Source organism: Phaethon aethereus (assembly GCF_964289735.1).
Source record: "Phaethon aethereus genome assembly, chromosome: 3".
NCBI lineage: Eukaryota > Metazoa > Chordata > Aves > Phaethontiformes > Phaethontidae > Phaethon > Phaethon aethereus.
The window spans coordinates 109,662,214-109,688,963 of NC_138576.1; the positions used below are offsets into that span (position 1 = coordinate 109,662,214).

Genomic DNA, 26,750 nt, shown 5'->3' on the forward strand with positions numbered 1-26,750 from the left:
CAGTGTATGACACATTAATACTGGTAAGGGTCCTTTTTATAGGCAAGAAAACACTGCACGTTTCAGGAGAGAAGCATTCTTATTAAATGCACTAAAAATATTACATAGTATGCTATGAGAAATCAAAGAGTTTCAGAGACATTTACATACAAACCCCCTCCAGTCAGGTTCTGTGCGGCAACCACGAAGAGGCTTACACCAGGAAAACAGGCAAAGTTTTTACAAAGAGTCAAGTAAGGCACGAGCATCAGAGCACGTAGGAACAACACTGTTTATCCAAACGGTGCTAAACACAGCGCGACTCTTCATTACACTAACAAACATTTAACACACCACCCACACAGCTGAACCCTTGAACTGTTGGAGTTCCAATGCTAATTTCTAAGCCGTATAAAAATCTTTCCTCTAAAAAACATTCCAGGAATCAGTTTTAATAATTTAATACAAACACTAATTAGTGAGTTAGAAGACTGACATCTTTTAAGCTGATGGGAACAAGCTCTTCTATTTTTTATCTACGATTCCTTTAATGCTTTAAATTCACATTGATATGCAATACAAAATGCGTTTTGAAGAAAGAATATCCTGATGATTACTGTGCTATTACTCATTCCAGGAACGGTTCAAGAAATTGTGACTAAGAAAACAGCCCCACACATCATCCTCCCCCCACCTCACCCAAACTGCCGTAAGCTACTAAAAATTCTGCGCAATGACCTTAAGCAACCTCTACATGCAGGAACGCCACACATGGGTCTTCCTGGTTTCCTACTCTGCTAACCACTGTGTAAATTTAAAAGCCTTTTAAAGTCTCGCGGCGTCACTCACCGTCCAAGTGCACACTTTCACGCCCTGCTACAAGTGAGGCCATTCACCTTATTTCCGCTCCACCCCAGAATAGCTCACGCTCTTGTTTGAGACAAGAGGGATCCACAGGATCCACTCTGCACGGCTCGTGTGTGCTGAAGCCACAGTCTGCTCAGCCCCCAGGAGCCCCTCTGCCCACACCTTTAGCTGAGCTGCTGCAGACTTACATACAAAGACCGAAGTCTATTAAATCAATATAAAAGCAGGATTCAGCTTAACAAAGACATTTATGGCAATGTAAAACACACTTCTATCATATTGGTACAGTGTCCCTTATGACTGTCACCTGCTTATCCAAACTTTTTTTTCTAAAGTCTTTTTAGCTACATTGGTAGAATACCACAGGAAGACCTGTCGTTTTTTTTTTTTAAATATATATATATATATGCACGCATGCAGCCATGTATCAAAATACAACCACTGTCCAGAATGAAATGCTGCAGGTGTTACACACTACTTTCTACATTTGAAACTACACAGAGTATCAAAGTGGTTCAGATTATTCCTCACCTAAGTTCATTCACACATCCAAAGCCATGCATGCGTTCTTCCATGTTGGCTGCCATTAGGAAACTAATGATGCTGCCTGTTAACACCATGTTCCAAATAAACTAACAGTGCAAGATTTACCAACCAAGTATTCAAGAAGCTCTGTTCTCGACAGATGAGAGCTTAAGAAACAAGAATTTTACTTATGACAGGCCACAGAACACCAGCTCTTATCCATGGAGCTGTAAAGTTTCCCTTACCCCAGTTTTCCAAACTGTATTTCATTGTGGTATTAAGATCACTGCAACTTTGGAAGCATTGTATTAATTCTTTGGGGTAGTTACGGGCTTTGATACCAATTGGTTTCAACTGCATTCCTGATTAGTGCATTAGTAGCAATAACAGAAAGCCTTACCCTGCTGGGTCGTAGGTTCAATCGGCTGAGAGGCTGCCTGCAAGACTGGCTCAGAAGCAGAGGAGTCTCCCAGCACAGAGTTTAGAGAGTTCTCAACAGAGGCAGGGGTAGCTGCAGAGGGAGAAGGGAGAACACTAGGCTTGGATGAGGGAGTCGAGGCATTCGGGGAGTTGGGAGAAGGAGAAGCTTGAAGTCCAGAGAGTGACAGAGGCGGAAAGGAAGGCAGTGGGGGGGGAGGAGGTGGCGGAGGCGGAGTTGGACCTGAGGTAGAAGGTGAAGGAACCGGATAAGCCAGGTTTTCAGGAAGACCGTTAGGAGCTGTGGGAGACGTGGACATTTGGGTCGCTGGATTAGAAGCCGACACTGGGAGGACAGGTCTCGGACCAGTAGCTTTGCCTGGTGGACTGCTTATCATTACTGGAGGAGATGGGGGAAGAGGGGCAAAACTGGGCGTGGACCAGGCAACAGGCTTTGTATTTGGAGGCAAAGTCGCCGGGGCATTGACAGGAGAAGGGGGCCGAGAACTTTTGTTCAGTGGACGAGGAACCGTAGCATAATGGGGGAGAACAGGGTGGAAAGCTGAGCCTAAAGATGTAGCAAAACGTGATGCAGAGTGCCTTAGAGGCGGTGTAGGGGGAGTGGAAGTCGGTGGTGCAGAAGTCACTACAGCGTACTCCGGTGTGGCCTCTGACATTGGTGCTGAGACTGCTTTTGCATATGATGGAGGAGGTGCTGAAGGAGGCTGGCAACTGGAGTATTCAGGAAGTGGAGTGCTATACGGGGAGTTGTCGAAAGATGGAGCTGGACAGAAGATGGAAAGCAGCAGCAAAGGCAGGATAAAAAAAGGAGAAAGAGAAAAAGGGAGCTAATGAAGCAACAAAACCAGCATTCAAACAAAATGTATAAATGTAGACTACAGTTAGTACCAGAGGATTAGGCACAAGTGAAAATACTGTTAGGAAAGTTTTACATATTATCAACAGCTGCTTTTAAATTGTACCAACTATTTTTGTGCCAACATTTGAATTTACAAGTACATTCTAGAGTAAGTTTTCTCAAATCCCATCTGTGAGATGGATTAGATACAGGGTTGATTAATGCAACTTTTATCAGCTTTTATATTCTTGTTTGGTTGCAAACTGCAAGCAAGTGTAGTGATCTTAACATTTGTTACAACTCCACTAAGAAAACTCATACCATAGGCAGCAAGAAAGTATCATCTTTCTCTTCCCCAGAAAAAGCTCCATCACAAACTTGAAAGTACTGGGAATAAAACTACCAATAAAATCCTCTACTCTAAAGTGACTAGTTCTTACATAGTACCCCTCGACTTTTACCATTAGCTGACTTCTTATGTAAATTGAGTTTGTTACTAACCAAGCACTTGACAAATGTTCCATTATATTACCGAAATGAGAAAGCTTTCAGTTATCACTGGATACATTTCCGCAGGCAGTGCGTTATCTTATCTACAAATACATATAATACATTTCACTGAAATGTTACTACAATGATAAATTAAGCAAGACTTTATACTGAAAGGCATTTCTCGCACTATTACTTTGTCTTATGTAGGTACATACCTTCTACATTAACACACTCAACCTAGTATGTTTAGGGTTTGGGTTTTTTCCCAAATTATGTAATGAGAATACATCTTGTTTAATAGAGCAAACAATGATAAGGTATTTAGAAATTTTAACTCATCATACTTTAACCAATGGTGAAGGTGCCCAACATGATTCAAGTTTTTCAAGCCATCAGAGTGTATGGCAATGGAGTGAGCAAATAGTGCAAAAAAATTTATTTCAGAGTTAACGGAAAATTATGACAGAAAAGTCAAAGATTTTGGACTACTTGCCATAAAAAACCCATGCGATTCCAGCAAATAGAAGTCTGAAATACTGACTGCCGTTGCACAACTGCACTCACTGCCCTTTGTCGCTTCTCTCCCATTCCATCACCCAAACACATAAAGAGTAGTCTGGTACTTGAATACACTCAGTTTTTAAATTCTTACCAGCATTTGAAATTCTTCTCTCTCTTTCCCATTCCAATTGTTCCCTTTCCAACTGTTCTTGTCGTTCTCTTTCTTGCCTTTCCCGTTCAAGCCGTTCAAGTCTTTCTCGATCCTGCCTCTCCTTTTCTTGCCTCTCCCTTTCTAGGCGTTCTTGCCGTTCCCTTTCTTGCCGTTCTCTCTCCAGCTGCTCCTGTTCTAGGCGCTCTCTTTCAAGTCTTTCCCTTTCTAGCCTCTCTCTCTCCAGCCTCTCCCGTTCCATTCGTTCACGATCCAGCCTCTCCCGTTCCAGCTCCTTCTGCCTCTGTTGCTCTTGCAACTGTCTACAATTGTGAAAAAAGGAAAGAAGACTAAGCTGCAAAGCGAACACCAAAAATATCAAGCAACTGTTAGAGGACAAGAAGCAATAAACTAATCAACAATCTTTGCATCAGCGAGAACAAAAGCATAGCATTTGTACCTACCTAAAATTTTTAATCCTGCAAGTTATTCTTCTGAGACGGATAATAGTTGTATTACGCTTACAGTAAGAAGAATCATATATCCAATTTCCTCTTAATTAATTTAACAATCTAAGAGACAGCTTTCAAGAGGTAAGAATAGAAAGCTGTTGCTGATAATTTACTAACTGATGCAGTCTTCCCAGTTTAGGATATGAAGTTAGATTTGTTCCTTGCACAGTATTTTATAACTGAAGTAGTGAATAAAAGTACAGTGAAATAACAGTAACACAAATAGTCATCAAAAATACCACCCTAAAACAAATTACATTTTTCAGATAAACTATTCAGCTAGTATTTATCCACATTTTACAGAAGCATCAAAAGGTATATGTGTCCCTCTCCACCTGCACCCTACTACACACACATACAACTTAACTGGTGTCAAGACAAGAACACCCTGAATGCAGGGGAAAACTGGACATGGTCAGAAAAAAATCTAGGGTGCAGCAGTCAGGGAAACACTGCAAGGAGCTGGCAGGGTTTCCAGCTCACGTGAGTCTCTGAGAAGGAAAGCAGAGAGGGGGAAGACATGGAGAGGAGAAAAACAAGTAAAAGCCAGGCAGAGGAAATACAAAGAACTTCCTAAGGGTAAGAAGGAATCATGCAAAATTTGCTGACAAAGCCACTAGGTTTGGCTGAAAGAAAGGGCTTTCCTGCAAAAATACAGTGGGAAAAGCTGTAAACAACCCTTGTTTTTTTCCTCAATTTGTTCTATATTTTCTTTAATTATAGTAAAAAAGATACATGTTTCTAGTTGGCTAAAGTATAGCTTTTTTATTTTCACAGCTCTTTCATCTCTTGGTGGAACTCACTATTAAAACAAAAATTAGGCATATCATCATCAAAGCTGTGTCCAGTATGTTGCTGTCAGTACATATCACTGAAGATGTTTTTAAGTTATTGTCCTCTATTTGAATTGTTGTTCTAAAAAAAAAAAAATATCTCATGACATTTGAAAAGAGAAACTGGTACATGAAGCACAAAGCCATTATTTCCCTGCTATGCTTCAGATGCAAACTGAAGATAGCTTCTCACCAAATACAAAGCACAGGCAGCTTTTAACTATAAAGCAAACATACAACCTAGATTTTGACACCTTAAGCTACTCGATATGTGTTTTCTATAGACTGCCACTGGGCAATCTTATTTGGAAAGGTCATTAGTAATTCTATATTATATGCTTAGAGCCATGTAAAACAAGCCTGAAAATGAAGGGAACTTCAGCTGCTTCATTCCTATTCATGCTCAGAAAATACTGGCAGAGCTGGAAACCCCAGTTCATATACTGTTACTACTGAAGTCCATCCTCTTTCAGAACAATGTTTTTCCTTTAAAAAAACCACACACACACCCCCCCTCCCCGCCCCTGCCCCCCGTAAAATACTGCAATTTTGTAATTGCTATAAGCAATTAAATTCCCCTTATGTACAGCAAAAGGACTTATCCCTACTGAACTTGTTACCCAATATCCCCAGAAGCTGCGAAACAGTTCTGCTCCTGTATCCATTCTTCCATCAGCGCATACTCTCTCATATAACAAAGTCATAATAGCAGTCATTAAGAAATTAGGGCTGCAACTCAGCTTGTTAAATGCTTGATTTTTAGTCTCTGAAGTCCACCAAAAAGTCTGGTAATAAACTGATACATATTTGGAACCAGTAGAGGATTTCTACAAAATATCAAGAGTACAATATAAACCACAGAAATTTAAGCTCCAAAAGGGATATTAAAAATATTTTGGCATTACATTTTTACTTGCTCTGCATTGTACAAACCTAGTTTTATGTGCTCTTTTTCTCTCAGAAAAAAATAAATCTGTTAATTAGAGGAAAGCAGGGTTTTCATCATGGATAACTTCAGCTTGGTCATCTTAGGCTCTTTTTTGTAAAGGAGAGGTGGATGCACAGATGTTTGTAGCTAAAAGGCTATTCAGAGCAGGAGTCAACAGTGCAGCTTTTGTTTATTTTGTTCATTTTCATTGATTTGCCAGAAACTAGCATATTCTACCTAGAAATGTACACACTGTTAATCCTAAAACTAAAATGTAGATAAGGCATTTGAGGTTATAAACATTTCATGTTTATGTTTATGATACTAGAAGGTTATCAATTCACTGGGCTTAGTAACACATCAAGCAGCTGCCAGATATTTAAATTTTCTTATTCTTAAATTCATTTGTTTACAGAAACAGAACCTTGATATAGGTCACTTCTCACATAAGAGCAGCATTACCGACGCAGTTCTGCAATAAGTCATAGCGAGAGTTGTGCCATTCCGTATTTTCATAAGCAACCTAGAAAAGAAACAGTGAGGTGCTCTTGACTAAGCTGCATAATATTAAGTTATTTAGGATAGCAAGGATGATGACTGATTATGAAGAACTACTGATGGATCTTCTAATTCCCAGTAACTGGGCAATAAAATTGGCAAATAAAACTCAACTGAGATATAACTGAAGTGATGCAGGGGAGAGAGGGGAAATCTGCTAAATTCATGTATAAAATGCTGGACTATGAGTTGACTACTGACTCATGAGTGAGATACAAGGGTTATGCTATGACAACATCCATTCACTGACGTATTCTGTTCAAAAACATAAACCAGATGCTACACATTAGGAAAGGATTACAGAGCACTACAGAAAATACCATCATCATGCTTCACAAACCCTTGATCTCTGTTCCTATCTCAAAAGGGGGGAAACAGCAAAACTGAAAAGGTTCAAAGAGCACCAACACTATGACCAAATATACCAGTTTCCATTCAAAAATAATTTAAAAAGATGGAATTCTGCATTCTGGAAAAAACAACTGGAGGTCTGTAAAAGCCTGCGCGATGAGGACACCCTGATACAACAGCTGGGAGGAAAGAGTAGATGCAACTAATAGTAACAAAGCTAAAAAAATTTTTTTTAAAAAAATAATAAATAAATAGAGTAAGTACCTCTGCACATCAGGCAGATTAGCTGTGGAACTCCTTCACAGAGTGACTGAAACAAAGAGTACAAAAAAGCCCACAGAAGAAAAAAAAAAAACATGGAAGGTCATTTAGAAAACAGAAATTGCATCAAGCACATGAAGCTGTTGAACCAAAAATGCCCAGAGGACTGGAGAGCAGCAGGGGGAAGTATTCCAGGCGTTTGCCCTGGCCCAGAAGGGTGGGGACTTCTGTTAGCTTTTACTTAAAGCTCTTCTAACTATTGAGAGGGGTATGTCCGTGTGTGTGTGTATGTATGCACTATATACAAGGAGGGAGAGAGGAAGACATGGACATCACGACTGCACATAAATGTATACTCTGCCTCTATATAGCACAATTTTAGCTCAAGCATAAGACGTACATCTAAATCAAACTGTTTGGGATTGACTCGTTCTCCTGATATGTGTGAACATGTTCCTGAGGCTCACCTGGGGTTTTTCTCCTCTTCAGAGAGCTATAAAGACACAAAATGCCCACATGTCATAACAAAATGTACCTAAGCATTTATACGCTTTAACCTTTATCCGAAACAAAAAATATTTCGGTCAGCAACCGACACTATTGAACAGTATTAGCTGTCTACTGAGATGTAGATAAATGGCAGTGAAATAATCACTTTCGCCTACACAGGACCTAAATGAAAAAGTTCTCATAATTAAATGAATATTGAGTGATTCAGTATTTAATGGTTTGGGGTTTTTTTTGATAAAAGAATCCTTATTTTCCATTTCTTCAGGTAATAAAGGAATAAAACCAGAATTTTTTTTAAATGTACAAATAAAAATTATGAACAAGTTGAGCATTTTGCTTACAATACAAATGATCTACCAAGAGAGGGCAGTAAAATACCTTGCAAATATTTCCTATCTTATATAAAATTCCTATGCAGTAAAATATACTAGATGAAATACACCATCCTTGAGAATAATTTAAAGTTTAAATTATTCTCATTATATATCGCTGAAGCATCCCTTTGTCAACAAGGAAAAACACCCCAAACAAACCCAAAAATCAAAAACAAAAAACCACACACCACAACCCACCACATTTTTACAGTCGTTTTAATGATTTTAATAAACCTTTCAGATAGAAAACCAGAAGTGGCACGGGTCAAAAGATCAGTATGCCAGTAATGCAATCAAATTACTTCAACACAACTTAATGAGCAAGGATGAATTTCATAAACTGAGAAAGAACTACAGCTTAAGAAGTGTAACAGCTGTAGCTTAAAAAGATTAAGAACTCATTTTGCTAATTAAAAAAAAAGCGGATAAATTTGTTTGCATTAAAACCCCCTGGTTTTGTTTAGTTACCAGTAGATAATGTAATTTGATTTTAAAATTTTGTTAGAGATCAAAATTTTATTATGCAAAAGCATTAGTAGATTAAGAGTCACTACTCATCAATTAAAGTATTTCTGAAATGTCAAGACTTTGGTAGTTTGAAAGCATGGGAACGTTCAAGAACATTGTGAAAGCAATACATGAAAATCCTTCAGCCTTAGAAAGCACAGTATCTGGCTACCAGGACAACTTTTGAAAAAGCCAGAGGTACTAAAAATGCCCCAGAAAGCTATCTTATAGTGAAATGCTAATTACACTAAGGCAAAGTGATTCTAATTATTTTAAAGGTGTGAATTCCTAGAATCTAAGAGCTAATTTACATTCAATAGTTGAGACAGTGCTATAAAACTGAACAGCATGTCAGTCATACGCAACATAGGTACTGTTACACATCGTTTTAGATTCAAAGAGCCAACTTCAGAATTTCAGAATAACCGCTAGCTTTATCACGCATTCTACTCATGAAACTTTCTTTTTGGATTTTAATTAGTTCCATGCCAAAAGCATCTTAGGAAACTTTACTTTGGGGGGGCAGGTATTGGTTGGTGGTTGTTGTTAAACTAACTATATATTGCAACAGCTTTTAAAGTTATTTCCCCTCTTTTTCTTGCCCTTATACTTGTGTCCTGTTAAAGAGGTATGAGGAGGTATAGTCAGAGGATGAAGAAAGAATCATAATTATAATACTAACTTGTAACTTTGAATTCTTATCAACATTAATCCTCCAGTTCTTTGGGCAGCCAAGAATCAGGAGTATGACTACATTCTTGAAATAACACAAGGAGAAAAATGCAACGAGCATACAACAAAAGTACACTGTTGCATCCCTGCTGAAAAAAAAAAACACAACACGTTTTGCTATGGTGAAGGTGTTTAGAATTTCTCCTACATGACAACAGCAAAACAGAACTGCTGTTAGTTTACCCAGGTACACAGAAAGCCTTCCTAGTTTGTTCTGAATCAGAGCACAGAGGGGAATAACAATTAAGAAGCAGTTATATCAGATCTTGATGTTACATGAAATGAGCCAATACCTCACGTACACAAAAATCACTTTCTATCATGCCTTTCGCTAGCAAGTAACATCACTACATTCAACATTATCCCAAATAATATCATTCAATACCTTTAGATCGGGAGGCGGGGGGGAGGCAGTGGACAGACACACAACAATAAAATAGGTTGTTTTAGCTTGTGCTCCTGGAGATGAATGACTGACAGCAATACTCTGATCCCTTTGCTGTGGGCTTCAACATAGTCATTCAAAAGATTTGAGGCCTCAATCAATTTTCTTAAAATATGACCATTACCATGGTTGAAGGGAAGACAAAGATCTCAATCAGGTTAAGAAACTTCAATGTTTACTGGTGAAACAATATTCTGTGTCAGAACAGACTTAATAGCCAGAGAGAACCTGTCTTTTCTGGAACACTTTTCATGTGTTAAAGTTTCATTTAAGCCCGTATCTTGGTTGTGTGCAGAAGTTACTGCAAGTGTCTCAGTCTGTGGAAAGATCGTCCTTCCATCAGAGACAGTATGCCCCAGCATTAAGCAACTCCCATTGTGTCAAGAACAGAGCCGTTGTCACAAGGGCACCAAGAGAAAGAAACCTCCATGTAACAAATCCACTGCTGAAACAGTTTGTGAAAGCAAATAGCTGTCTGCTCTGACAGGTCACCTTGTTTCCTCAGGCAGAAGTTTTTCTGTACATTCACATAAATCTTCAGGATTCAAACACTGGCTTGCTTTGCTCTTGGACATGAGATCAAGCCATTAAATTTTTTCCTAAAAAGATGATAGGAAACCACCCCAAGAAGACCATATATCAACCTGAATAATAGAATTCAGCCACAAACACGAAAGGCTTCTTGTCATGAAGCCAGATACACTAAAAACAGAGGTATTTCCATGAACAGTATAGACAGAAGCATCTTTGTATCACAGAAGCATCTTTGTATCACATCCAAGTTCAACAGGCACTGAGCTGATAGACATTCCAAGAGGAACAGAAACCGGTTTTAGTATTTGATCTTAAAACTGACTGTAGAAAACAGATCCAAGACAAAGCCCACAGAAAACAAAATATCTTGAGGAACAGACCTGACTGAAGTAGTTGCTGCATTGAGTGAAGAGGTCAGCTGCAGGCAGATAATACATAGTATTTGACAGCTGTTAGGCATTATTTACGAACACACCAATTTCATATTCCATTCTTTGTTGGCTGAGTAACTTGGTGTCAAAGTAGGGCATCAAATCACTCAAAGATCAACAGGAATACTATCCCCTTTTTGTTGTTGTTGTATCTTTAAGCAGACAACAAGGATGGGGAAAAAAAAAAATCACTAATAAGATGAGCATATTGAAAAGGCCATCAAAAACCATCACTGGAGCCACTAAAAAAACCAACATAGACTTAAAAAAAACAACCTAAACCAGATTCTCTTGAGGGAAAATTTTCAAGTTTGTGTCCCACATCAGGTTTTTTGGCTTTTTTTGAAGAACCGTTCTTGCTTGTCCTGTTACCTATTCTAAAAGAAACAAATGTGGAGCAGCAGACGACAGACACAAGGATGACACCCAAAAGGCAGCATGAAGTTTGACCACTGTTAGCTTAAAACGTTGAAGCAATACATTCTGCACTTCATCTATTCTGAAAGTTACCATTAAGACAGTCTACGTAAGAAACTAAATGTGATTATAACAATTCAACCCTGTGTGCATCTTTCATTCTGTGCTTCACTAGTTGGTTTTTTTTAATGTAAATTTTATAACCCAACATAAACCAGAAATCTAGGAATAATGCTACTATGTCGAAGTTCTAAAGATAAGTGTGTATCAACCATAATCAATTATCAAAACCTGGATTCATCAACCCAAATCAATGGAGTTGTTCAAACTGTGTTGGTAATCTGTCCATTACAGAATCACAGAATCATTAAGGTTGGAAAAGACCTTTAAGACCATCAAGTCCAACCATCAACCCAACACCACCATGCCCACTAAACCATGTCCTGAAGTGCCACATCTACACATTTGTTGAATGCTTCCAGAGATGGTGACTCCACTACCTCCCTGGGCAGCCTGTTCCAATGCCTGACCACTCTCTCAGTGAAGAAATTTTTCCTAATATCTAGTCTAAACTTCCGCTGGTGCAACTTGAGGCCATTTCCTCTCGTTCTATCGCTAGTTACTTGGGAGAAGAGACCAACACCCACCTCACCACAACTCCCTCTCAGGTAGTTGTAGAGAGCGGTAAGGTCTCCCCTCAGCCTCCTCTTCTCCAGACTGAACAACCCTAGTTCCCTCAGTTGCTCCTCGTAAGACTTGTTCTCCAGACCCCTCAACCAGCTTTGTTGCCCTTCTCTGGACACGTTCCAGCACCTCAATGTCCTTCTTGTAGTGAGGGGCCCAAAACTGAACACTGTATTTGTGTTTACCAATTAAATAAACATACCAATTAAACAAAATTAAAACACATTTAGCCATTAAAATGTGTTTACAAATTTTAAAAAGTTACATTGCAATTACTAGCTCTACAAGAAAAAGTCCATAGTATTCCAGTCCTGAAGTATCCATATGCCTAGACTTTCAGGGCTGCTTTGAGCTCTTGCACCAGCTCCTCTAACCCTGCCTCAATCTATGGAGCCATAAACAAGACAGTGATGTTTGGAGTTTTATTCTAAAATGCTGAAAAGCCCCAGCATGTGGGCATAGATACCATTATCTAATCCAACAGTCACTACCTACTAGAATACATCTCACATGATAGCTCTCCTCCTCCCACCACTGAGTCACTGCAACAAATAGAGCAGCTGGCTGCAAACAGGCTACACAATGCGTAGCTGAGCTAGAGGTGCCAGCACCAGATGTAGGGTGACCTCAGCTCCATCTGAAGCACGCTGTCATCTACAGAAGAGCAGCTACCTTGTGACCAGAAGTCACTGCATGCACTCTATGGATATCAATCTAACTAGACAGTCAACCCACTTTATTACTATTACAGCTGTTTATAGAAAGAAATTAAAAAGTGCTTTAACATGTTGATAATTTTGAACTTGGCTGCCAGTTTGAGTTTTAATAGCTTAATCCTCTAATCTTCTGCACAAGTTCAGAAAAGGAAAAGGCTGTGTCTGCCACGGCCCTTCAAAATTGCAGGATCTTGAACGAATATAAACATTAAAATTGCGTTTCCATCTTTAAAATTAAATATTTATTCATCATTCCAAAATTCAGCATTTACCGTACAGCTCACTCTCCTGTATGGTCACATAAACCTACCAAATACGTACCTCAAGGCCTACATATTAATGCTTGTGTACCATGGAATGAACTCGCACTGCCCTCAAATTACATAATTCATTACAAAGAGAAGATACAGTCTAAATCACATCAATACAGATTGCAAATTTCCAAGCACAGGCAGCCTGCACTAAGACCAGGAGTCTTCACGAATAAAAAGTATACTTGATGTACCAATAACATAACCTCAGCAAAAGTGATCAATATTTAACCTCTTGGCATCTTCCTAAGCTCTCTCAGTTGCATGAATTTCATTTTGCATCACCTAAACTGAACTCTTGCTATATGCTCCCACTGAAACTCTTACCAAGTTAGCTTTATTTAGTTATTTATTTTTAAACAAACATTTTTCAAGTGCTATGACAGTCTGGACAGCTTCCATCTAAGTAGATTGCACTTTGTTTCAGAGAAACACAGACTAGAGTTAGTCAACTTAATAAAATGACCAAGAAACAGACACTTAGAAGATCTGCAAAGTGTAACTGTACAAAGATAAGAGGCTTGTGAAGAGAGTTTATGTATATGCTCTGGAACTGACAATTACTCCCAGTTTCAACAGTGGTGAACCTTTGGTTTTTTAAAGAGTAGTGAAAGGTGAGACTGTTTCAATATGCCTTTTTTAAAAGTTTGTATCAAAGTACACTTTACACTTAATTTAATGCAAAATTATAAAGGCACTTAACTAACTATGTATATCATGATTTTGAAACACTATGCAAATCTAGAGGTCATTATAGCTACTTCCAATGTTCAAGCAGCCTTCCCCTGATTAATCATCATTGCACGTAACACTGCCACTGTCAATTTGATTTTCCCGATATACTAGTATTAAGACATCCTAAACATTGGTATTTGGTCTAAAGGTTGGGTTTTTTCTCCCCCTAAAAATGTTGAAGGACATCAGTTATGTATTATTTCTCGTTCCATTTTGCAAAATCTGCAACATCATCCAACTCCTTCTGTTCTTTTTTGTACTCACGTATCTCAACTCGCATCAGCAGCAAGAACTTGCTTTGTTCAGCAAAACATCAAATAAAACTTCATTTCCAATCCCAATGATGCAGAAGGAAGTGCCTGTTCCTACACTCCTCACACTTCCACAGCAATCTTCCACCCTAACTAGGAACTTCCCTCTTGGTATCTGTCAAATGCTTTACTAAAGCCCAGGAACACCGCATGAACAACCTTTCTGCTTTTGCAAAAGAAAATATAATCTGGGTAGAATTTTCTGTGCTATGTTTTAATTGGTTAAGTATTCTTTTCTTCAAAAGTAGTTCCTAAAGCTTTTCACATTAGCAAGGCCAAACTAACAGGCTTTAATTTCCTTGATCAAAAGGGATTTAAGGTCTAAGAACAAGCTTTTATGTTATAAGCTCAAATGACATTAGTTGGAAATAAGGAAGTAAAAGAAATAACCAGGTTTCATCAGTCAAGCAAAAACCAGTAACCAACCACCACGACAAAGACATGAAGAGGCAACTATAAACCTAAAGGTTCTTACATGCAGGATGTCTAATAAAGGTATCTATTAATGCTCTTTGATCAAAACTCATCAGGCCCATTTTTCTTTACCTTGATCTTTTCAACTTACTAAGTTCAAGTTTTCTGTTGAAGAAGCCAGATTGCAGGGAGTCAACTGCACATGTCCAATTTTAGGAAAAAATAAGATTTTTCAATAGCAGAAAAATCTATTTCCATCAGCAACTCCCTCAGTGGTATTCTAGTGAGTATGGTCATGACAGAACTAATTTTATAAAAGGGAACCACAATAACAAAAAATCTGGAAAAATGTAGAACAGTTTTTCATCCCGATTTCATGTTTTGCATTAAACAGAAAAAACCCACAGAACTGAAAATTTTGCAGAAAGAGTAAGACTTCAAAGAGACATTTCTAAAAGTGTTAACTAAGATGCTTGTCAGAACCATCCTTCAAGCAACATCCATATTCAGTTGCAGCAATTAAGGCAGCAATTTTGCCAATGTAGTCAAAAGACTGCTTAATGGAAGAGTGCTGCTCTTTAGTCTGCTAAACATGTCAGTGTTACCCAACATCTATAGCTATTCAGTACTGTAACCAGACAGCACCCATTACGTCTCCATAAAGGCAGTTATTAAGTCTCTGAAAGCTAGACTTGACAGAACTAAGGAAAACTTTACTGTGAATGGGAAGAAACTGTGAATGGAAAGAAAATGAGAGGCACTAAAAAAAAAAGTCATTATTATACCAGCATTCTGTTTTCCAGAAACTACAAAGGCAAGGGGGAAGAAGAAGAAGAAGAAAAAAAAAAAAAAAAGAGAAGTCTTTAGGATGAGATAAACAACATCAATGGGTCTTTTTGCTTCTGTCTCCTTTTGTTTCCTATCCTACCATGCAATGCAGAGGCTGGAAAGATCCAAATGGCCACAGGCTGCCCCATGAAACTACCTCAGCAAACTCAACTTGTATTCTACTGACCACTGTTATATTCTAACCCAAAAAGCCAACTACTATATTATATTCATATGCCTATCTCAAATTAGAACTGTTTGCTTAGTCATAATGTAATCAACTCACATGCCTTTAAAGAAATCTTACTTCCTCAAAATAACCTGCTCGATAAACAGCACAATTCCAAAAGCAAAGGAAAATTGGAAACGGTACATCTGGCTACTAACTAGGAAACATCATGGGCTGTGGGAAATTAGTAGAAATTTAGAAATTAGTAGGCTACCAGGGACACACAATGACAGGCAAGTTTTCCTTCCTTTAACATTATATCTATATTGTTACTGAATTGTGGGATGCAGGTTTTTTTTCTTTCAGTATTTTCATACATGTTTTCAAAACACTCCAGGAATTCTACATGTAATAATTACTAATTTACAGGGGGTGGGGGTTTGTGGATACAAATTCTTTTATCATAGTTAAAAATTAAGATTAACAAAATCTCAGAAAAAGTACTTTTAATTCGTAAAATAAAAAGCATTCCTTTAAGTCCCTCAGTAAACAAGAAACTGTTGCCCTTCCCAGTTTCTGAACTTGTACTATCTAAAACTAAGAAGCCTCCCAACAGATGTAATGAAAACCCCACCATATTGATATTACTTTCTAGCACAGTCACACACCAAATTTTCTTTAACACTATCATCCCAATCCATGATGTAAACTAAAATTGTAAGCAAACTTGAAGTATTTAACAATGCCAAAACCCCCTAATATTCTGCTGTTGCGTTTATGCGAACTTCTAACATTTTTGAGTACTTACGACAGAAGTCTGTCAAGTTTTGGTCCATTACGTCCCTGAAAGACAACAGGCGGCTTGTATACCTTCATTATTCCTTACACTTTCTCTGTTTCTGGTGTTCTTGGTCTCTTTATTTATGAAGCAGTGATGATTTTGAAGTTATTTATAAACATTAACTCATTAAATTCCCAAGTGTCATATTAGATACCAACTCAGTGACTCATATTCCTGACCATATATTTATCATGGCTGGAAGAGATGGTAAATTTACATGCACGAGTAGCACACAGAGGCATGCCGTGAACTAATCTTATATTTTAAAATGGTATTTGACATTAAGTAACTCTGAAGTTATTAACAAATACGTATGTCAACTGAAGTTGGCTCACTATCAAACAATGAGCGGAACTTATAAACACTGCCCGACTACCACTCTGACAAAATGAAAACCCCTATAACAAAAAAATCCCTTCATTTTGGAGGATTGAAAATGGAAGCCAGAGTGTTTTAAAGCTTGTTATTATTATACTTAAATGAGTGCAAGTGATGGAAAACTAGTTATCTTCAGGTACACCCTACTTTTTGACAGGGTAAGCGTACACCATGGGTTAAGGTTGCTTAAAGGAAAGTAACAAAGTTACTAATTCACCAGATGAAATTACTTTGTGGACTGCCTTACGTGTAATCTTGGCCTCCTAAGAAGCACAGTGCTTTAGATCACAGATCTAGTCCTAATGGCTTTACGGATTGTCATCAAAGCACAGTAAACGATGCAAACGTTCAAGTTACAGGCTCTGCAGCAAAATAAATAAATAATATTACCACTTTAGCACTTTTACTCAAAATGTAAGGCATCTAAATCCTTTCCTCTAAATCCTTTCTAAAACAGAAAAATCTCTGAGCCAAAATAATGCACTTTTGTTGATAATGATCTAATTTAATTCTTCAGTTCCCAATTTCCCCAAGATTCTTGAGCACCGGTTATAAAAGTGAAGGAAAAGATCAGATCAGCTGAAGAGCTCTCTTTAATATGTCATTCTTCACTGGTCACTGCTTTGACAAAACTTTTCTAAGGAAATGTTTCTATTTGCGCCTAGGAAAACTCTAAGTTACAAGACATACAATTTAACTTTGAAATCAGTCCTGCTTTGAGAAGAGGGCTGGACTAGATGACCTCCACAAGGTCCCTTATTCAACTTGAATTTTTATGTAAGCAGATTTTTTTCCTCAGGCTTAGAATCATTTAAAAAAATACTTTCCTGAGCTTCTTTAACACAGGAGTTCATCAAACAGTACTGAATCGGGTACACTTAAGGGGAGGGATATAAGACCAGCACTTAAAGACAATTATTATCAAGCCACATCTTAAACAAACCTCCACCCCACAGACACACATTTCACAAGCAATAGACGTAGCAAAGCTTGCCTTTCCACTGATCCATCACAAACCCCATGTTCCTTCCTACACAGTAACATTTATTCCCTTCTCTTGCATTCCCTGTAGTCTTACTGCTCCCCACAGAATTCATTTCTGCCCACACTGCCTTTACCCTTTACTGAGACTGGAAATGTCACTTATAGATATGTTAGAAGTTACATCTACCTAAACCTTTTCTTCTCAGCTACTTTCTACTCTTTATATTATGGTAGTAAGACTATTGTTATTACAGTCTGAAAGCTGAAAGGCAGTTACTACAGAAGAGGAGTTCTAGCTTAGAGTTAATTGAACTGTACTATAACCATATAGTTACAGTAGTAAAGAGACTGAAGAAGCATTTGTGAAACGTTTTAACAAAATTACCTGTTCTCCTTAGGCTTAATGACACAACAGCAATAGTCTTTCCACTGACAATCTGGCTAGCAACACATGTAAACACTCGTTCCAGTTCTCTATCCTTTTATAGGGGAAAAACAAATCAAAACCAGGAACAGACTTCAAAGAGGACATTATATTAGATGAAAACAAGCAGAGTACACTGATCAAATGAGAAAGTGAAGCCATAAGAATGCCGTCTGATATATGTCCTCTACACACAAAAAATTTCAAGAGAAACTTTCAGAGCTCTTAATACAAGGCAGCACTTCTTCCTGAAGCATCGTCTATCTACAGTGCTTCTCTGAAAATTATTTCAGCATTGTAAATTTCAATTAGTACAGCCTTCTAAAGGAACAGATGGAAAATTAAAATATGAAAAGCCATTACTGTAGAAAAGGAAAAAATATCAGAAGAAAAAGCTTTTTTAGAAGTCTGTCAAAAGAGGAGTGACATAAAAGACCTTTATCATGACAGCAGACTTGCACGTAAACACAAACACAGATTTGTAATGAGCTTCTTGCTATTTGTTTTTAAACAAGGTGACTTTCAGATAAAGTGATCCCTGCTAAGATTTAAGAAAGTACTGCAGAAGAAATGGACAAATATGACCAATATTGATGTCAATACATTGTTCAATACATATAGCTAATTAAATATATGACATTCCCAAATTAGCAATCTGGTTCTGCTCACCTTTGTATAAACAAACTAAATGCAAAATATCAAAATAGAAAAAACTTTGGTGACAATTAGACCCAACATTAAAATATTTTTCCAGTTACCACTGAAAGCTATTAAGTGCATTTACACCATAAATCTGGACCACTTCCTATTTATTCAAGGATCCTGTTCCCTGCATCTGCACTGCATGTGACCTAAATTGCTCCCAGCATCCCTTCTGGAAGGGAACAGCTAATCTCCTGGGAGTATTTTGATGGTAAAATAATCCAGGATTGCACCACAGGCAGTATGCTTGAGACAGCCCAAGGTCTTGCTCTCTTCACTTAACCAAGTCTAACCAAGAACTGTCCTAGAAGACTTTGCCATTTCATATACGCACATCATAGACACCCAACCTACAGCACCAACCCACATTGCCACACAACAAAAGCAGGAATATGGCAACTAGAAAGTTTGTTCCCAGAGCTTGGACACATGATCGATACGCAGCAATTGGCAAAAGGAACTGAAAAAACCCTGTATGTTAAAAATGCTGCCGGTCTGAAAAATATCCCACAGGGCACAGGACAGGGTACAGTGGCTTCACATTGAAGGGAACGGCTTAGCTTGGAGGAATGCCGACACATCAGCAGAACAGGGACTACTCCCTGAGGACAGCACAGATATAACCAATATTGCTACAGTTGAAAGTTAAACTTACTAATGGTTCCATAAGTTTATACACTAAAAGCAGAAAATGAAGGTTTCTTTGCTAAAGAACTAATACAGCATAAAGGTGAACAACCTTTCCAATACAATATTTTGACCTAGTGCATCCACATTCAGGAAGAAAAACGGTCATTCTCCACGATGATTTAATTCTCTGCTTCTAAAGGTTAAAATTTCCTTCCTTGCTTGCTGCTTTCTTTATAAGTGTGTGTCAAAAACTGAGGACACACCAGTCACTGGAAAATTAATTAGTCTGGTTGAAAGTGACAGCAGTGAAATCTTCAGAGCTCCCCATCTGATCTTCAACTCTTTCATGACAGACCAATAGCAATTGTATTGTTTGAAAGGGTAGAGATCACGAACAAGGGATCCAGCCACAACCAAAGTTTTTATGCAGGAAAGCTGCACTGCTGAAAACTGCAAGCATACAAATGCTTCCCTAATGTGAGAGAGTAATTTTAAGTCCTTGACATTTAATTTCTCATCATTAATGAGGAGCTACTACATTCTTTAATTGAACAGCTGTTCACTTACAATACCATACCTTCTCTGGATTTCCAATTCTTCTTGTGATGGACCATTTTGTACTTGAGAGGGAAGCTGTGAATTCTGTCGAGGCAATGTAGGACCTAAAAGCAAAGACAGACCATAAATTAATGATTTGAACTTTTACTTTGGAAAAAAGCACAAAACCAATGAAAAAGGCCAGCCATCACATGACTTTATAGGAACAGTTTACTTCTGCTTAAGCCAAAGAAGCTCAACAACATCATACAGCAAAAAAAAACTGCAAGAAATGTTACCTTACACATTTGCAGAATGGAATTATTTCACATGGATGAAAAGGTTTCATGGAAACGCAAAATAAATTTTATATATGATGGAACTGGACAAGAGCTTTGAAAACCACTCCAAGTCTGAGGTTTTCTTAAAACAATGAACAAGTACTCTTGGAGGAACAGAAAAGGCTCATAAAATTAAAACACTCACCTAAATAGAACACTGGAGGGGAGGGGAGGGAGGGGGGAAGAACAGGAGAAAAAACATCAGAAGTTTATCACCATATCTGGAGAAGGAATATAAAGTATGTTTCTACGGGTCACATCAAAATTTACTCAGATTTTAGCTCGTCAACTTAGATCAAAGACCTTCCTTTGTGTAAAGGCAAGTATTGTGTCCAAAGGAACAGAGGCATATAACGAATGTACAAACTGTGCATTCTGCTAAGCACAAGAAATGCAAGGGAAGGACATGCAAATTCATCTTCAACTTTTACTAATGGGCAATTCTGAATCATACATCTTTCAAATAATTATATATGCTAGATCTCTCTTCTAAAAACAAAGAGGCTTCTCCACTTTCCTCATTAATATATTTATAGCACAAAATTATTTTAAAAAATTAACACAAGTGAAGGGTGAAGAAGTGTGCCATGGCATATAGTAGATCATGAATGTACTGTTTTGGTAAAAATGGGCAGTAAACCAGGAGATTATTTAGACCATACCTACACTTAAGATTATGGAATTTATCAGCACACAATTAAAAACAATAAAAATTTATCCAGTTCTAAAAAGTCCCCAAAGCAAAACAGTAATTTCTTGCTGATATTCCAACAAACTAGTTAGAGTGATGGGAGTTGTAATGATATCTCCCCCGTCTCAAATATCAAAACGTGAAAGCTGTTTGCCATCTGAACTTGTGGAAGTCATCCAAAACCATGAAGAGACCATGTGTGATATATTGAGACATCAAGGACAGGTGATATGCCTCAGACTCAGCAAATGAGTGCCCTGTTTAAAGGCTATACAAAAAGGTTTGTTTATTCAAAACAGCATAGTGGTCACACTGTGGTCATAAAGACAACAAATCCTGAGAACTATGAAAGTGTTTACTAGCAACTGTACCCTACCGTTAAAAAGTAATGTAAGAACTTATTTCTAGAAGATAAAAGCAGGACGTGTACCACAGAGGTTGTATCTTATTCTTTTCAGCATGCGTTAGGCCCTCATACCTAAGTACATGATATTGCGCTCGACGTACTATTTTTGCTTGGAGTATCTCCAAGAGGTACCCACAGATATAAATCTATATTATTTTTAATGCAAAAGATGAACTGCAATGATAATTATTAAGTTATCGGTAAGTAAAAACATCTGTCATATTGCTCATCTGGAAAAATGTTCTGCTTTAAAACTTCTGGTGTCACACATCCTCCTGTGCCATCTCCGCTGCGTGACAGCTGGTAGGTAGGCTTTTGTGCCCATTAAGCCATGACCGCAGCTCCCAAGCAGCCAGGGAAGCAGCCGGGCTGTTTGCTGTATGCACCATGCTGCAGCCTTTCAGGGACTTTTAGAAGTAGACACAATCTTGCAGCAGCTGTGTTGCTGCTTAAAGGTGTCACATACCACTACTGCTTGCCATGTCTAATGTTAGTCCCTTCCTTCAGACCTGCCATTTCTCAATATGAAACATATTCGTCTAAAAATTAATTACAAAGAAAAAAAAAAGAAATGGTCATACTATGGCCATTTACCAACTGGGAACTATTTTCTACTGATAGTAGAAATGAGAACTTCCAACTTCCACCCATTTAATCTTTAAGAATATTTAACAGTCTTTTTGAACAACCTATTATCATGCTGCAGTAGTTGAGCTTGGACTGCCACCCCACAAGCCTTCTGCCAGCATCCCCTCAACTCTTTCCCAGCCACTGGAAACCAATCATCTAGCTTCACGTGCACTGGCTATTCAAACCAGCCTAGCTATCAGAAAACCTGTTCTCAAACTTCATTCTAGAACACTGTCCGTCAGAAAATCATGTTCTCCATACATTCTGCAGAACACAACTATCAGCAAGCCAAGCTAGCGTAACCTGGCCAACCGACTCCAGGCAGTTATGTCCTTCTTTCATAGTTATACATGTAAGAGAGCCAAACACAATCCCCTGCTAACAATTAACATAGTTCTAGTATTTCTTAGACATTTTTGTCGTTAGGAAAGGCAACTTGAGTATACCAAAGGCTTTCAAGAAAGAAAAGTTTAGCTACCAAGTCATTTGGCCTGTTCTCTGACAAATTCCTCTCTGCAAGCACAGACTCTTAATAACACCATGCTAACACACACTGGCACGTTAAAGGTACATACCAGGTGGAAAAGTATGTTTTATCCTATAAAATTAAGTTATTACAGCAAGCCAAGACCACCACTTCATTGCTAAAATACAACCATCCGGATAGTGGGACAGAGAGTGTAACAAATAAATAAGCAGGAGCTAGCTAATAAAGAGCTCTCTCAGGCTTTTGAACACTTCAAGATACTTCAGAAACATCAAGCCCCAAGAGAAATATTCACAGGTACTGCCTGGAAAAAAAGTCTGATCCTTCTACAGGATCACTTTATCTTCAGAGACCAGTACAAGAGAGGAACCTGAATGGTCTATTCATTCTGAGTTTTAAGGAAAGCCTAACGTCTTTCTTTTTCTAAAGAAAGCACAGATGGTGCACTCCGTGGCACACTCTAACAGAGGATATAATTTCATACTAATTTGTTCAGCAGCCATTCCAGTTTAAATGCTTTCTGTTTTTCAGCTTTATTCTCACCTTCACACCACCCTTTCTCTATGACAGTTCAGGCAACTGTGTAGCAAGAGATGGACTGGAAATCCAATGCATTAAAAATCCCAGGGGAAAAAGCTTTGCAAGAAGTGTTTTCACCAGCTACTCCAGGACGAGTTCTGGTTCTTCATGCAGTCACACAGACAACTATAGTGGCATAGTTCAGAGAATGACACCAGACTACTGGGGACTGCCTGAGCCAAAGTAAGCATCCCCAATGTCACCTTTTGAAACCACAGAGTTGTAGTCCATCAAACTCCTTAACTTCATTCTCACCTCCAACTGACTTCTCACCTCCGTATCTCCATTCAAGAGCTGAATTAATTCCAGTTGCACAACCCTATGAAAGTATAATTAGCAAGCTGGAGATGGAAACACACGGTTTCTCCTTCCTCAATGCCTTTTGGTTCATCAGTTTCTTCAGTATTTACAATTACATTGCCTCCTTTGGTTTTTCACACCAAACTCTCCATCCCACATCTTTTAATGTCACTTGCCTTATGCTAGCAGTCTTGACATAGCACCTGGCTGACACTGAAGACACTATATTCCTACGAGGTAATAGCCCTAAAAAAGGTCAGTATCTACTGTTCAAGATAGGAACACATGTACTACAGGTTATACAATGAGCTGCAGTGTGTATGCTCATTTAGCTGGACAGGCTTGCTCAGAAGCTTGTAACATAAGGGTTTGTGAAGTGGTTTTTTGGGGACCGCTGGCAGGCAGATCATGTTAAGTCTTCCTCAGAACCCCGCATCTCTAGGGTTCAAGAAAGCCGTAACACACACAAAAACCCCACTCCTCCAATTACTATACCGTTCAGAGTACATCATTAGAAGACAAATTCTAATTTTTAAAAAGTCTAGTACCTTTAGAAAAAGTTGGCCAACTACCACACATTAGAATTTTAGTTTGAGGTAAAGATCTCAATTTTTCCCCCCAGAGAAACAGTTTATATAAACAACTCAGTAATTAAGAATCTCCGCTCTTTCATATCTCAGTATGTTAGTGCCAAAAGTAAGCAACATTCCAATTATACAGTCTGATATTCAAATCAAAGCATGACTGACTTTTCAAAGGAAGAATGAATTGAAACCAAACAGCAAGTTAATTTATATAGGCATATGCTATAAAGATAAGGGTACTGACTAATTATAATCTTTAGAAAAGGTTTTCATTAAGGACAGTTTGAGTACACCTACTAAGCAAAGAACACACCCCAGGCAAGAGTTCAAAACCACAGCAAAAACATCTATTTCTGTTATAGAACATAACAACTTTTTTTTTTTTTTTTAAAGTGTTTTACTAAATGCTTAAAGGTTTTCTGAATGAATGGAAAGCAGGCTTTTCCAGAGATCTATGTTAGGAAGTAGTAAGAAAAATTATTCTGGTGAAGTAACCTCCTTCACTTCTCTCTAGCTCCTCCTCCTATTCAGAGCCTGTCCTGCTCTAGGACATTACAGAACAAAGTCTGGGGAGACTTGCTAACTAGCCTTCAGCAGAAGCAAAACAGCACCACTCCTCTAGATCTAGACATGTATTATGGATTTATATGCAAGACTATGATGGTCAAAAACTAGGGCATTAACAAGTGACAAAACTATCCTCTAGTACTTCTATTCAGGTGAATCATCTTCCAGCTAAGACTTCTCTTTCCTTCAAATACCTACTTCCTCAGACATGGCTACCATTTTGTAAGTACCTTCAGCTGAGTTAATTTACTCATCGCTTTGATTTATTTTAGCAGAGTGGTAACTATGTTGCATTTTCTATACTGAAACCAAATGTTTTCTCTTTCAATTCACAAGCACTTTTACCTGATCAAGGTAATAAAAGGGGACAAGAATAACAAAAATATTACTTAAAAACCATTAGAATTTAAGTAGAGATAAGCCTGCTATCAATGCCAGCAGTCTCCCCTATCGATGCTCGCAGAGCCTTGGCAACAGAGCGCCAATAACCTGGGCGAAACGTTTGGCTCAGCACTAGCTTACTGGGTGACCTTGCGCAGGTTTGCGGGTTCCCTCTGCCGTTCTTCTGTGCAAGGGGAGACAGGGAAAAAGCTTCAACAGTAGAGTACTACAGTCCCTTAATGAAACTCGAATATCACAGTCTTAAAAAAGCAAGTATCAAAAGTTAAATATATTAATACCATCTACTGCAGGATATTTATTACTCCCCCCTGCCCCCCACCCCGGTTCTATCAAAATTTGTTTAAATAGTAGTGTTATAGATGATGACTGTCACTTGTGGCATGTAATACTAAAGAAATGAGCCTAACAAAGCTATATTTCCACAACTATGCTCATGATTCTATGCTAACACCCTGTTTCTGAAAGGCAGCGGATTTAATATAGCTACAACTTCTACTGGTAATATTTTTAAGACAACAATATGAACCCTCAAGGGAAAAATAAATTAACATTCCCCAATGTTTATTAAGCAAAACTTTATCCACAAAATTAATACACATCTATGTATGCTTCCCATGCAGTTAAGACTACCAAATTTTAATGACATTCTTTGGGTTGCCCACCCCAACTTTAATGCTTTCACCTGATACAATGCTAATCCTGAAGAGCCACACAAATCAGAAATACCACATAGGCAACACTTAAAAGGGAGTGTAACTCTTGAAAATTTAGCAACTCTCCCTTCACTTCCATCATTAATTTTAGTCATTGTATTTGCTTTCAGTACTCTTATGTGTAATTAAAATGGAGCACAAGTATTTTGTCAATAAACAGTTAAAACTTCCTTTAGGTTAATATTTTGGCATATAAATCATGATTAATTAGTCATGATTAGTTATTATAGAAACTAGTAACTACAAAAAAAATTTCTTTAATCAATCCCACATTTAAAAGGAAAAGAAAAAACTTACTAGCAAAAATTAAGATATTACCCCACTTCTCACAACAGAGGTAATACCCCATCATGTTACTCCCATTCTGACAGGGAGTGCTGACAGCCTGCTCCAAAGGCTTGTCATGAGTCACAGGTACAGCATAATTACTTCATTGCAGTAGAATATTTTTTCTCTCAAAACAAGTTTTAACATGATATGAAGCACAACAGTACAAGGAGAAGCATTTGAGATCTCCCCCGCCCCACATATAAATTTCTCATTTCAGTCTCCTATAGCCTCTACACACATTCCAATTAGCTAACCCCAGTTTTTCTTTCAGTTTGCATTTCCCAAAGAGAGTAAATTATTCAGCAATATGAGTAAGTGCATTCCCCTATCAGCAAGGATTCAGTGAACTTTCTTCACTGTAAGAGAAAGGACCAGTATACACACATCAGTATACAGCTGTGGGAAAAGCATGCATCTTTTCCCCATAAATGTTTGTTTATTTAATAAGTGGACAATCTAAGTTCTGGGGTTACTAATAACTTCAAAGAAATTTAACCTCAAGTTTCTTTTCCAACATTAGACTAACAAAACAAAGAGACCATTTTTCCTGCTCCCCATTTTCCTATGAATTAAAGTGTCATCTAAGGCAATATTCAATCAGCTTCACTGAAGCTATTCCTATCCTTGCTTTTATATCCAGAATACCCCAAAAATCTTTTCACAAACCAACATAGGACTGTTACAGATTGGTACAAAAACCATCACGAACCTTACGTATGTGTAATTCTATTAGAAAGAATCAGAATAGGCTTGTTTACGGTTGTATGACATCTTTCAGTTCTTTAGCTGCTTTCGTCTTCTGCAACAAATAACTCAAAGCACCTCCTCAAATGCAAGTTACACATATATAAATCTCATACCTAGCTTCTTATTCT

The 26,750-nt window shown here is 38.0% G+C and overlaps 1 protein-coding gene across 1 annotated transcript in view; it reads right to left on the reverse strand.

Annotated features, from left to right (window-relative positions):
* The window catches only part of ENAH (ENAH actin regulator), a gene marked incomplete at both ends in the record, with an annotated part of 32,444 nt that extends 16,219 nt beyond the window's left edge, over positions 1 to 16,225 (reverse strand). The window contains 3 exons of the mRNA XM_081998639.1: positions 1,772 to 2,572; positions 3,792 to 4,111; positions 16,158 to 16,225. Of these exons, the coding sequence (XP_081854765.1) occupies positions 1,772 to 2,572; positions 3,792 to 4,111; positions 16,158 to 16,225 (1,189 nt within the window). The remainder of the gene's footprint in view (positions 1 to 1,771; positions 2,573 to 3,791; positions 4,112 to 16,157) is intronic.
* Between the last annotated feature and the right edge of the window lie 10,525 nt (positions 16,226 to 26,750).